Source organism: Vipera berus, assembly GCF_964194415.1.
Source record: "Vipera berus genome assembly, chromosome: 7".
Classification (NCBI taxonomy): domain Eukaryota; kingdom Metazoa; phylum Chordata; class Lepidosauria; order Squamata; family Viperidae; genus Vipera; species Vipera berus.
The window spans coordinates 8,759,411-8,772,067 of record NC_138209.1 but is presented as its reverse complement, the minus strand read 5'-3'; the positions used below and the strand labels follow the sequence as shown (position 1 = coordinate 8,772,067).

Below are 12,657 nucleotides of genomic sequence, written 5' to 3'. Positions count from 1 at the left end.
CCCAAAGTCATTTGGCTTTCATGACTAAGATGGGACTAGAATTCACCCTCTCCTGGTGATTGGCCCAAAGTCATCTGGCTTTCATGCCTAAGGTGGGACTAGAACTCACCGCTTCCTGGTGATTGGCCCAAAGTCATTTGGCTTTCATGCCTAAGATGGGACTAGAACTCACCCTCTCCTGGTGATTGGCCCAAAGTCATCTGGCTTTCATGCCTAAGGTGGGACTAGAACTCACCGCTTCCTGGTGATTGGCCCAAAGTCATTTGGCTTTCATGCCTAAGATGGGACTAGAACTCACCCTCTCCTGGTGATTGGCCCAAAGTCATCTGGCTTTCATGCCTAAGGTGGGACTAGAACTCACCGCTTCCTGGTGATTGGCCCAAAGTCATTTGGCTTTCATGCCTAAGATGGGACTAGAACTCACCCTCTCCTGGTGATTGGCCCAAAGTCATCTGGCTTTCATGCCTAAGGTGGGACTAGAACTCACCCTCTCCTGGTGATTGGCTCAGCCACCCAGTTGGCTTTCATGCCTAAGGTGGGACTAGAACTCACAGTCTCCTTGATTGTAGCCTGGTGCCTTAATCACTAGACCAAACTGACTCTCTTATATTCCTGGAATATATTAAACACAGCATATCCAGCTAAGTTTGACCTTGAACTTTTGTATGAGTGCCAGGTTGAGTAAAGCTATTCCAATCTCTTCGTTTTCCAGTTGGTATTTGCTCATTCCTCATGTTTTTGTGATGTAGAAAAATAATATTCTTAATTTTTTTGGGGGGAAAACCCAATATAGTATTTAACCCTTGATTGGACTTTCTTCCTTAATTGCTGTGAATTCTACTTTATTGGGATTTATCCAGGAATGGAAATCGTCCCCCATCTCCTGCAGCGATTGAAAAACTGGTGCCACAAACCAACAGCACATCATAAATTTACTGACAAATTGATATTATTGAACACCTGGCCCATCCAGATGTTGATGGACTCTTATCCTCCTTCCCAGCCAGCAATATCAATTGATATTAATATCAATTATGCCAGTGGCTGTCAAATACATTGGAAGAACATCAGGTGGTAGAGGAATCAGAGTAATTACACATGAAGAAAATCATCAGAGACAGCTTTAAAATACCATTTACATCAACATCTATTCATCATGATGATTATATATGTTATCCAGAGGGTGGATGGTTCTGGATATCGGTCACTTGAGAACTTGAGGGTGTCTCTCTATCCAGCTTCTGAAAGTCTCTTGAAATTCTACAGTCTTTGATTTGACTCCAGACAGCAGTAATTTCATGTCCCTATGAATAACTTTATCATTAAGTCTTCACGCAAGGAGAGGCCACAGGCTGAAAAAATTATTTATCTGATGGGAAATTAATTGGCATGTCAAGGCTGTTGATTGCTAGTGTCCCTGTTATCTCAGGCATTACTCACTCCGACATGCTCCTCCGAGTTGGTAAAATCCCATGGGGCAGTCTGGCACACAGTGGTCCTTCAGAAGCAGGCGATGGGTATCACGGCACCTCAGACAGATGCTCCCTCTGTCTGTTTGGAGATCTGCGACACACAACTCACAAAGTGGATGGCAATCTGCTCGAAGAGGACAGAAATGATGGTAGAGTTCATAAGAAGTCAAACTTTCTTTTTTTTTTATTTAAAAAGTTTTACAATACATTTTGACTTTAATCCCCCCCTCCCCCACCCCTATCCCTCTCCCCCACTCCCTCCTCCCCCCCCCCCAGCTTCCCAGAGCTAAATACAGGGCATAAAATCAAAAAACAAACATAAACACCCCTATGTTATCAACAATAAACTATAAATTCTATCTCTCTCTAGCTCATATAAAATGAGTACAAACAATATTAATATTACAAATAAAGTAGAAAAGAAAAAGAGGAAAACAGAAAAAGATCTTTACTCAAAATAAATTTTCTTAATCCCAGTCCTTATTCATATTAATTTCAAAAAAAAAAAGGAAAAGAAAAAAAAACTTTCACCTGCTATTTGCATTCTCCCACCTTTCTCTAATTTCCAAACAAATTCTCAGTTACGCGCCAAAAGCGCTTATCTCTGTTAATCTTAATAATCTCCGACCAAACTAAACTATAATCAAAAATAGTTCTTGCATGTATCACGCCAAATGTCTCACAGTTCCAAATCATCCTTAAGTTCAAATAAAAGTTCAAATAAAAAGAGTATATAAAAAAAAATTTAGGCAATCTCTAAGACAACTTGTTGTTAATTAGGAGCTTACATACCCACTCTTAGTTCAACACATACTTTAAGTCCATAACCCTAATATACTTTTCTAGCAAGCAAATAACATCAATCTTAAATTGTGTAAAATATTAAAAAAGAGAAAAAAAAACTTTCTCTCTCCTCTATAATAATTTTACTCCATTGACATTCTAATCTAAAAATTTAATCAGCAATCTTAACGCCCCAAAACTTTTGGAGCACCTCTGTCATGACCCCCAAAACTTCTTTAGACCGCTCTCCTCCTACATCTTCACTGTAAGCACACTTTGAAGATTCCATAACTTTCTGCTGGTCTTGCTCTTGCTCTCATCTCGCTCTTCTTAGGGCGGCACGCGTCATCTTCTGGCCTCCTGCAGCAACCGATGAGTCTGTGACTTGATCCCCTCCAACACCATTGTCCTCTGTCTGTCTATCTGCAGCATCTTGAAACTTTCCCACACCGTATCCTTTTGCAGCTTCCAAAAATGATAGGGGGGTTGCTTTTAACACATTACTATAAAAATCACGTGCTTGAGCCACAGTAACCAAATGATGTCTTTTACCTTCGTGCGTCGCCACCAACCCAACTGGAATCTCCCATCTGAACTTAATATCACGTTTCTTAAGTTCCTGTACTAGAAATGCAAAATCTTTCCTTCTCCTTAGGATCTTCGGAGGGATCTCTTTTAAAACCAAAACTTCTTGCTCAGCCACTACCAAATTAGTATCATAAGCAGCTTGAATGACTTCATCTCTAATTACTCTCTTTGTAAAATAGACCACCACATCTCTGGGTAACTTCCTCTGTCTTGCAATCCATGAATTTACACGAAAAACTTTGTCCATATTTCCCTCAATTTCAGATGCTGACTGGCCCAGTACCCCTTCCAGAGCCTCAGAAATCAGCTGCTTTAAATCTTCTTTACCATTCTCCTTTAAACCCCTAATTCTAATAGCATACTGCATCTGATTATACTGAACAAGGCTCAATTCTTCGTCCATTTTATCCCTTATATTTTCATTTTCTAATACCTTTGCTTCTAATATAGAGTTCTTTTGACTGAGATCCTCCACTTTTATATCCAGCTGTAGCACACATTCAGCTACGGATTCAACCTTAGACAAGATGTCCACCCTCATTGCTCTCAGCTTCTCTTCCATCTTCTTCTCCAATTTCTCCAATTTCTCCTCCAATTTCTCCTCCAGCTTTTTCAACTTTTCATCCATCATATCAGACATCAGTTGTGCATGCTTTCCAAGAGCGTCTTGTAAATCCTTAAGCGTCAATACCGAGGGAGATGCAGGAGGAAGCAAAGCTTGCAGTGAGGTCTCTTGCACCAGGGAAGACCCCACATTCCGAAGAGCTTTAGAAGTTTTAGCCGCCATCTTCCCCCACTTTCACTTATTACGCACTTTCACTTTAAAGCTATAAAATCCATTGAGCTAGAGAGTAAAAATAAAGAGTCCACTTCACCTTGACCTCCTGTACCGCTCTGCCTGCATCTTGATAATCAAAAGTATTTCCTTTTGGCAGGGGTGGTTGCTAACGCCTGGCTCTGCTCCAAGAATCCCAGAGCAGAGGCGCTGCGCAGCTTGGAGCAACCCAGGCTTCGGGGGGGCTCATCCTTCAGCCGCCCAAGCTCTCAGCTCAGGTGGCCCCGGAGAGCTCAACCCCTACCTGGGGCCTCACCCCCTCCTCTTCTCCCGAGGAGGGGGCTTCAAATCCATCTAAACAGCTGATCGGCGCTGTTTACGATGGAAAAACACAGCTGCGGAGCGGGCAGCCCGAAAACGGCTGTCTTTCGACGTCGCGTCGCCACCGGAAGTCAAGAAGTCAAACTTTCTGAATGGTCAAAACAGAATCACAAGGGATGAGTTTTCATTCATTCAGCCAGTCAGTCGTTCATTCATTCAGTCGTTTATTCATTCAGTCTGTTCTGTTCCAGCCTATGACCGGCCCTGTTTGTGTATCAGGGACAACCCCTTTTACCTTTTTACAGTCAATAGGCTGGAAAAACCCAACCCAAATTTATTTACAGTTCAAACAAAAAAGCAATTAGAATAAATGAATCAAAATATCAAACAAGAGTTAAACAGAAGTAAACAAGAACAGACCAGGACTCTCTCAGAATGTCTTCAAACAGTTGCCTTCAGCAACCAGCCCCACCCACACCTTCCCCTTTTATTATCAGTCCCAAGGCGTGGCTTCTCACTGCCTTCTCCTCTCACTGAGTTGCCTCATTGATTTTTTCTGCTCTGCTCTGCTGGATTGCCTTCTGCTTCTAGCATCTCTGAACAGATTCAGTTGTGACTCTTCTGAGTCCGACACCTCGTACTCACACAGCTGGGCCTCATGAGGAACATGACTGGAGGGGACAAGCTGAGAGTCCTGCAGTGCATCAGAATCTTCCTCCGACACCAAAGGCTCTCCAAACCCCTCCTCCTCCTCCTCAGATTCATCGGACTCAGCTGCTGGGAGCACAGGCTGACACTGAATCACAACACTGTCGTTCATTCATTCAGTCGTTCAGTTGTTCATTCATTCATTCATGTATCCCGATTTTACAGATACTCCTCAACTTTCAACAGTTCATTTAGTGACCATTTGAAGTTTCAACAGCACTGAAAAACGTGGCTTATGACCATTTCTCACACTTACGATGGCTGCAGCATCCTCGTGGTCACGTGATTTACATTCAGATGCTTGAAAACCGACATATTTATGACACTTGCAGTGTCCCGGGGTCATGTGATCCCCTTTTGCAAACCTCTGACAAGCAAAGTCAATGGGGAAGCCAGATTCACTTAACAACCGTGTTACTAAGTTAACAACGGCAATGACTGACTTAACAAATGTGGCAAGAAAAGCCATAAAATGGGGCACAACTCATTTAACGAATTTCTCACTTAGCAACTTAAAAATGTTGGGCTCAATTGTGGTCGCAAGTCGAGGACTACCCATATTATTTTTAGAAATAATTCAAGGGGGAGGACATTACGGTCTTCAGCTTACAACCAAAATTGAGCCCAAAATTTCTGCTCCCATGAGAGACAGTTGTTAAGTGAGTTTTGCCCCGTTTTATGACCTTTCTCGCCACAGCTAAGTGAATCATTGAACTTCTTAAGTTAGCAACAAGTTACTCACTGAAGTGAATCTGGCTTCCACGTCGACTTTGCTTGTCAGGAGGTCGCAAAAAGAAATCACATCACATTACACACACACACACACACACACACACACACGGGACACAGCGACTGTCAATCGCCAAGGGTCTGAATTTTGATCACGTGACCACGGGGACGCGTAAATGTGAAAACTGGTCATAAGCTCCCTTTCTCAGTGCCTTCATAACTTCGAACAGTCACTAAATGAATAAGTTGTAAGTCAAGGACCTGTGCTATTGTACACGTTGTTGGTATGTTTTGCTCTTCAAAGGAGAAGCAATTCTGGCTCTTACGACAGGCCAGAGGACCATTTACCGGTAATTAGCAGGCTTCGGATTGGCTTTCCGCGCTGGCTTTCCATCTGTCTATCTGGCTGAGCAACCAGTTGATCAAACAAGAGAGACACAGACTTCAAGGGATAGTTAGGACGGCAGGAAAAAAAAACAACTGCAACCAGCCTGCCTTCCACCACTGAGCATCTGGGCATAGCGCCAGCCAGAAAGAAGGGCTGAGAAAGTTTCTACAGACCCCTGACATCCTGGATACAAACCGTTTCAACTTCCTCCCTCAAGACAAGGCTATGGGGTAATTGCACACCAACACAACTAGACACAAGGACAGTTTTTTTTTCCTCCAGGCCGTCACTTTGCTGAACAACTGATTCCCACAACGCCGTCTTATGCCCTGGGATGTCAAACCCACTAGTAGGGCTGCATTGCTATTATCCTTCTCATCTTTCCTATTACCCTATTTTCTCGGCTTCCTATGACTATACTCATAAAGGAGAATATCTGTAGTTCAGGGTTGACGTGAGGGGTCCTTGGTGGTCTCTGAGCCTGGCTGTTTTTCTTGAAGACGTTTCATTGCCTTAGCACTGATGATGCTACCTAGTTTGGTAATGAAACGTCTGCAAGAAAAAAACCACCAAGCTCAGAGAGCACAAAAGACCCCATCTTATGACTGTAACTTTGTTGTTTGTGTTTTATGATCTATGTTGATTGCTTTTATTTAGTTATCCTGTTATGATTTGTGTTGACTGCTTATTTACTGTAGTATCCTACGACTATCACGGAGTGTTGTATCTTATGACTTATTATGATTGTATATTATGATTGTGATCGGGATTTATCACTTGTTGCCTGTATGTATGCTGAGAGATTATGTACTGGAGACAAATTCCTTGTGTGTCCAATCACACTTGGCCAATAAAGAATTCTATTCTATTCTATTCTATTCTATTCTATTCTATTCTATTCTATTCTATTCTATTCTATTCTATTCTATTCTATTCTATTCTATTCTATTCTATTCTATTCTATTCTATTCTATTCTATCCTATCCTATCCTATCCTATTCTAATTACATTCCATTCTACTCTATATTCTATTCTATTCTGTTCTGTTCCGTTCCACTCAGCTCTATTCTATTTTCTATTCTGTTCTATTCTATGCTGTTCCATTCCATTCCAGTCTATATTCTATATTCTATTCCATTCCATTCTACTCTTTATTCTATTCTATTCTTTTCCGTTCCGTTCCACTCTGCTCTATTCTATTTTCTATTCTGTTCAGTTCTGTTCTGTTCCATTCTATTGTATTCTATTCTATTCCATTCCATTCTACTCTATATTCTGTTCTGTTCTGTTCTGTTCCACTCTGCTCTATTCTATTTTCTATTCTGTTCTGTTCTGTTCCATTCTATTGTATTCTATTCTATTCCATTCCATTCTACTCTATATTCTGTTCTGTTCCACTCTGCTCTATTCTATTTTCTATTCTGTTCTGTTCTGTTCTGTTCTATTCTATTCTATTCTATTCTATTCTATTCTATTCTATTCTGTGCTGTTCCATTCCATTCCAGTCTATATTCTATATTCTATTCCATTCCATTCTACTCTTTATTCTATTCTATTCTATTCTGTTCTTTTCCGTTCCGCTCTATTCTATTCTATTCTATTCTATTCTATTCTATTCTATTCTATTCTATTCTATTCTATTCTATTCTATTCTATTCTAATTCTACTCTACTATCAACGCAATTCTTTCACCTTCCACATCTGAGCTCTGCTTCAGTGGATTGAAATCCTTCCCTACTTCCTTCTCTAACAAGCACAGCAAGCCGAGAGAGTGACAGCAAAATTTTCCCTTTGCCAGAGGCATTACACTGATTGCAAATACCCTTCAAAACATGACGCCCAACAGAGGCCTGAATATTAGCATCGCAGACTCAACGTTGCAAGGGCCAAGTTAGCTCTCATCTCCAATCCCCTGTTCGATAAAGAAAGGCAAATTAAAGCATCCTGACAGATGGGATTGTCCAGCTTCAGCTTGAATGTATCTTCCTTTAGTAATTGGTTCTACTGACAAATTTTTCAAGGACATTAAAAAAAATGTCACACAGAAGAAGGCCAAGACCTATTCTCTATCATGCATGATGTAGGACACGGAATAATGATTTTACTTTGTAAGAAGCCATATTTTCAGAAGCAACGGATGGAAACTAGTCAAGGAGAGAAGCAACCTAGAACTAAGGAGTAACTTCCTGACACTTAGAACAATTAACCAGTGTAACAACCTGCCACCAGAAGCTGTGAATGCTCCAACACTGGAAGTTTTTAAGAAGAGACTGGACAGCCATTTTTCTGAAATGGTATAGGGTTTCCTGCCTTAGCAGGGGGTTGGACTAGATGACCTCCAAGGTCCCTTCCAACAACTACTTCTTCTTCTTCTTCTTCTTCTTCTTCTTCTTCTTCTTCTTCTTCTTCTTCTTCTTCTTCTTCTTCTTCTTCTTCTTCTTATTATTATTATTATTATTATTATTATTATTATTATTATTATTATTATTATTATTATTATTATTAAATGGGGCAAAACTCACTTAACAAAACTTAGCAACAGAAATTTTGAGCTCCATTCTGCTCTTAATTTGAGGACCACCTGTAGTTTTAAGGAAACACATTCAAGGAACAGCTGGCCGAAAAGGCCACCTGGATTGAAATGTTGTTTTTTTTTAACCTGACCACAAAAAAACCCCCACAGCAAACAGAGCCAGACTCTTTTGGGAAAAACTGGAAAGCATCATGTGCCCCATTAGTTAATGGAGCGTCGGAGTTCTTAATTTCGAGAAAAATCAATACTTATATATCTTGCTATAAAAATGGATACTTCAGGAGGAAGGGGATTTGAGCAGAATTCACTCCCGCCACACTTATCAGATCTGTTTGCCAGTGGCGTAGCGTGGGGGGTGCAGGGGGGGCCAGGCGCACCGGGCGCAACATCTGGGGGGGGGCGCGCTCGCACTCGCAGCTCTCTGCCCCTGCCTGGCTCACTCACTCTCTCTCACTGCAGTGCTGGCTGTGCGAATCCGATCCGAGCCGCCGGGTCGCCGCCCACTGTGGAGGGGGGGGTGCCAGGCGTGCGGTGCGGAGAGAGAGCGAGGGACTATCTGGGGGAGGGACAGTGCAGCGGCCGGGTGCTTGCCCCGGGTGCTGATAACCCACGCTACGCCACTGCTGTTTGCACACACGCACACACCTTCAGATTATGACAGATGAAGGAACGCCAGCGAGATCTCCTGCATTTGCCCCACAGTACAACAATAATTTGCAAAAAGCAGCTTTACCTGGAACAGCTTACATCCTGCAACAATAACCTTTAATACTAAACACCTGCTTATCCCAGGTCCTCGGGAAGGACTCGGTAGATGGATAAAAATAGCAAATCCCTTCTAAAGATCTGGCTGACCACAACCAACCAAAATGCATTGAACTTGCATGTTGCCCAAATCTCAAAGACTCTGGGCAGCTCGTCACAAAATGTTATAGTACAGGTAGTCCTCAACTTGCGACCACAACTGAGCCCCAAATTTATGTTGCCAAGTGAGAAATTTGCGGAGTGAGTTTTGCCCCATTTTACAACCTTTCTGGCCACAGTTGTTAAGTGAATCACTGCAGTTGGTGAAGTTAGTAACCCGGTTGTTAAGTCAATCCGGCTTCCCCATTTGACTTTGCTTGCCAGAAGGTCGCCAAAGGGGATCACATGACACACACCCCCGGGACACAGCGACCGTCATAAATACGAGTCAGTTCCCTAAGTGTCATAATTTTGATCATGTGGCCGTGGGGATGCTGCAATGGTTGTTAAGTGTGTGAAAAACGGGAGAATTACCATCAGAGGAAGAAATAATTTAAAAAATATTAGATTGTGCAGAAATGGACAGGCTTACTATGAGGTTGAAAGAGAAAGAAGAAACAAAATACTATCAGACTCGGGACTTTTTTTATCAACGGCTGGAGAAAAAAACAAAGAATTAGGAATTAAACTTGTATTAAGGTAAAGGTAAAGGTTCCCCCGCACATGCGTGCTAGTCGTTTCCGACTCTAGGGGCCGGTGCACATCTCTGTTTCAAAGCCGAAGAGCCAGCACTTGTCCGAGGACGTCTCCGTAGTCATGTGGCCGGCATGACTAGACACCAAAGGTGCACGGAACACTGTTACCTTCCCACTGGAGTGGTCCCTATTTTTCTACTTGCATTTTTACGTGCTTTTGAACTGCTAGGTGGGCAGAAGCTGGGACGAGTAACAGGCGCTCACTCTGTTACACGGCACTCGGGATTCGACCCGCCAAACTGCCGACTATCTGATCGACAAGCTCAGCGTCCTAACCCACTGAGCCACTGCATCACTGGTATTAGTGAATGATAAACTCAGACAACACGTTGCTGAATAAGTACTACTGAATTGTATGGGGAAAAATTAATAATTTTTTTTTTAAAAAATGTGTGTGAAAAACGATCATTTTTTTCAGGGGCATCGTAACTTTGAAAGGTCACTAAATGAACTGCTGTGAGTCGAGGACTACCTGTAAAATGTTAAAAAAAAATAAATAGAAAAGCGACGACAAAGTGGTGCTCCCATATTGTTGTTCCTAACTGCTGAAGACAAGTTGCATTGCAACATGTCCAAGACTCAAGAATGGGATTCATTACTAGGAGAACTTGACAGTTCCTACTTTCAGCAGCTCATTAGCCCAGGGCTCCTGACCGTCTCCCTCAACAGAGACGTTTGAAAAGATTTTATGGGGGGGAAATAGGGTTTTACAAGACGCCTTTTGTACGCAATGCATGCGAGGGATATTCGACACCGAATGAATCCTCGTTAAACAGCGATTCAGAAAATTACAAGGGAAATAACGGCAGTCTGGAGGAGACGAAAGCACGAGGCTGCTGCTGTCCAGATTCGCTGTTTGATGTCTCCTCTCCTGCTAGAACGTAACCCCTCCCAACCTTTTCTTCCTTCTTCGTTTTGGAAGCTTTGTTTCTCAGCTGAATGACGAGACCAGGAGAATTTGTGTGCCAAAGTCATTTTTTCCCCCAAAGGAACTTCCAATTCAAACCACCAAGAATTAGCAGTGAGAGGATAAAGCTTCTCTGTATCACTACAAACAAGAAATCATCCAGTTTGGTGCGGGGGGGGGGGGGGGGTGGTGGTGGTGGTGAGGCACAATCCAGCCAAATCTGGCAGTCTTCACTCTCATGGCTTCCAATGAAAGAGACTTTTTAATATTTTTTTTATTTTTTTTTAATTCCATTTATATCCCGCCCTTCTCCGAAGACTCAGGGCGGCTTACAAGCTTAGCAGTAGCCTTCATTCTATGTATATGCCTGCTTGTTAGGGCTTTCACACACACACACCCCAAGCGGCATTTTTACCAAGTCAGCTTAACTGACCCCAACAATCTGGGTCCTCATTTTACCTACCTGGGAAGGATGGAAGGCTGAGTCAACCTTGAGCCTGTTGGGATGCGAACCTGCACTAATTGCAGGCAGCTGGTGTTACTTAAGGAGGCATTAGCCCACTGCTCCACCAAGGCTTTAAAAGAGACTTTAAAAACAAAGGACATTTTAACAACATGCTTCGATGAGGGTTTTATTTGTTTATTTATTTGCACCCCGCCTTAATTCTTCTCACTGAACAACATAAATTTTGGGCTCTGCTGTGGTCGTAATTTGAGGATTACCTGTATACGCAAGGTTGTTTTTTTTTCCTTCCTCTTTTTGTACGTTTTGCCAATGCGTGTGAGGTTCCTTTAACTGAACTATTCCTATGTGGAGCTGGGAGATGATGGGCTGGCACCTTTTCTCTTATCCTCCTGTTTTACTTTGGCCACATGGACATCGGAGCTTATACATCACCACTATTGATCTCTCTCCCATGAGGAAGAGAAAAAAATGAAAGAAGAGACGCTTGGAATGAATTTGACAGACCCCGGGGGGAAAAGAGCGATAGAGGGAAGAGGAGAAAAACGGCATATTGTTCTGAAAACTTGTTTAAAAATTGGGCCAATATTTTTCTTTGAATCGCAGAAAGAAAGAAAGAAAGAAAGAAAGAAAGAAAGAAAGAAAGAAAGAAAGAAAGAAAGAAAGAAAGAAAGAAAGAAAGAAAGAAAGAAAGAAAGAAAGAAAGAAAGAAAGAAAGAAAGAAAGAAAGAAAGAAAGAAAGAGGGAGGGAGGGAGGAAGGAAGGAAGGAAGGAAGGGAAAGAGACAAAGGAAAGAAAGAAAGAAAGAAAGAAAGAAAGAAAGAAAGAAAGAAAGAAAGAAAGAAAGAAAGAAAGAAAGAGAAAGAAGGAAGGAAGGAAGGAAGGAAGGAAGGAAGGAAGGAAGGAAGGAAGGAAGGAAGAAAGAAAGAAAGAAAGAAAGAAAGAAAGAAAGAAAGAAAGAAAGAAAGAAAGAAAAGAGACAAAGGAAAGAAAGAAAGAAAGAAAGAAAGAAAGAAAGATTCTGTTTTATACTTTCAATTCCCACTTGCCTAATTCAATATTTTCTCTTTTTTTTAAATATTGATCTGGGCATTCTTCACATGCCCCACTGAAATGAATGGGAGGAAAAAAATACTGTACCTAATTTTTTACAGCGCATGGATTCACAAGCCAAGAGCCAGGATGGTTTTGTGGTTAAGGTGTTGGACAGTGTTAGGGGGCCACTGTAGGAGGCATAGAGAGACACTCCAGCTTAGAGTTCATTCGGGAGAGGGAGACCCTTAGGTCTATACAGGTAGTCCTCGACTTACGACCACAACTGAGCCCAGAATGCTTGTCGCTAAGTGAGACATTTATTAAGAGTTATGCCCCATTTTTCAACCTTGCTTGCCACATCTGTTAAGCGAATCACTGCAATTATTAAGTTAGTAACACGGTTGTGAAGTAAATCTGGTTTCCCCCTTGGCTTTGCTTGTCAGAAGATCACAAAAA

General features: G+C 42.0%; 1 protein-coding gene across 1 annotated transcript in view; it reads right to left on the bottom strand.

Moving 5' to 3' along the window:
* Positions 1 to 12,657, bottom strand: part of FRAS1 (Fraser extracellular matrix complex subunit 1) — a gene marked incomplete at its 5' end in the record, with an annotated part of 282,197 nt that overhangs the window by 178,662 nt on the left and 90,878 nt on the right. Inside the window, one exon of the mRNA XM_081333331.1 lies at positions 1,441 to 1,596. Coding sequence (XP_081189457.1) covers positions 1,441 to 1,596 — 156 coding nt within the window. The remainder of the gene's footprint in view (positions 1 to 1,440; positions 1,597 to 12,657) is intronic.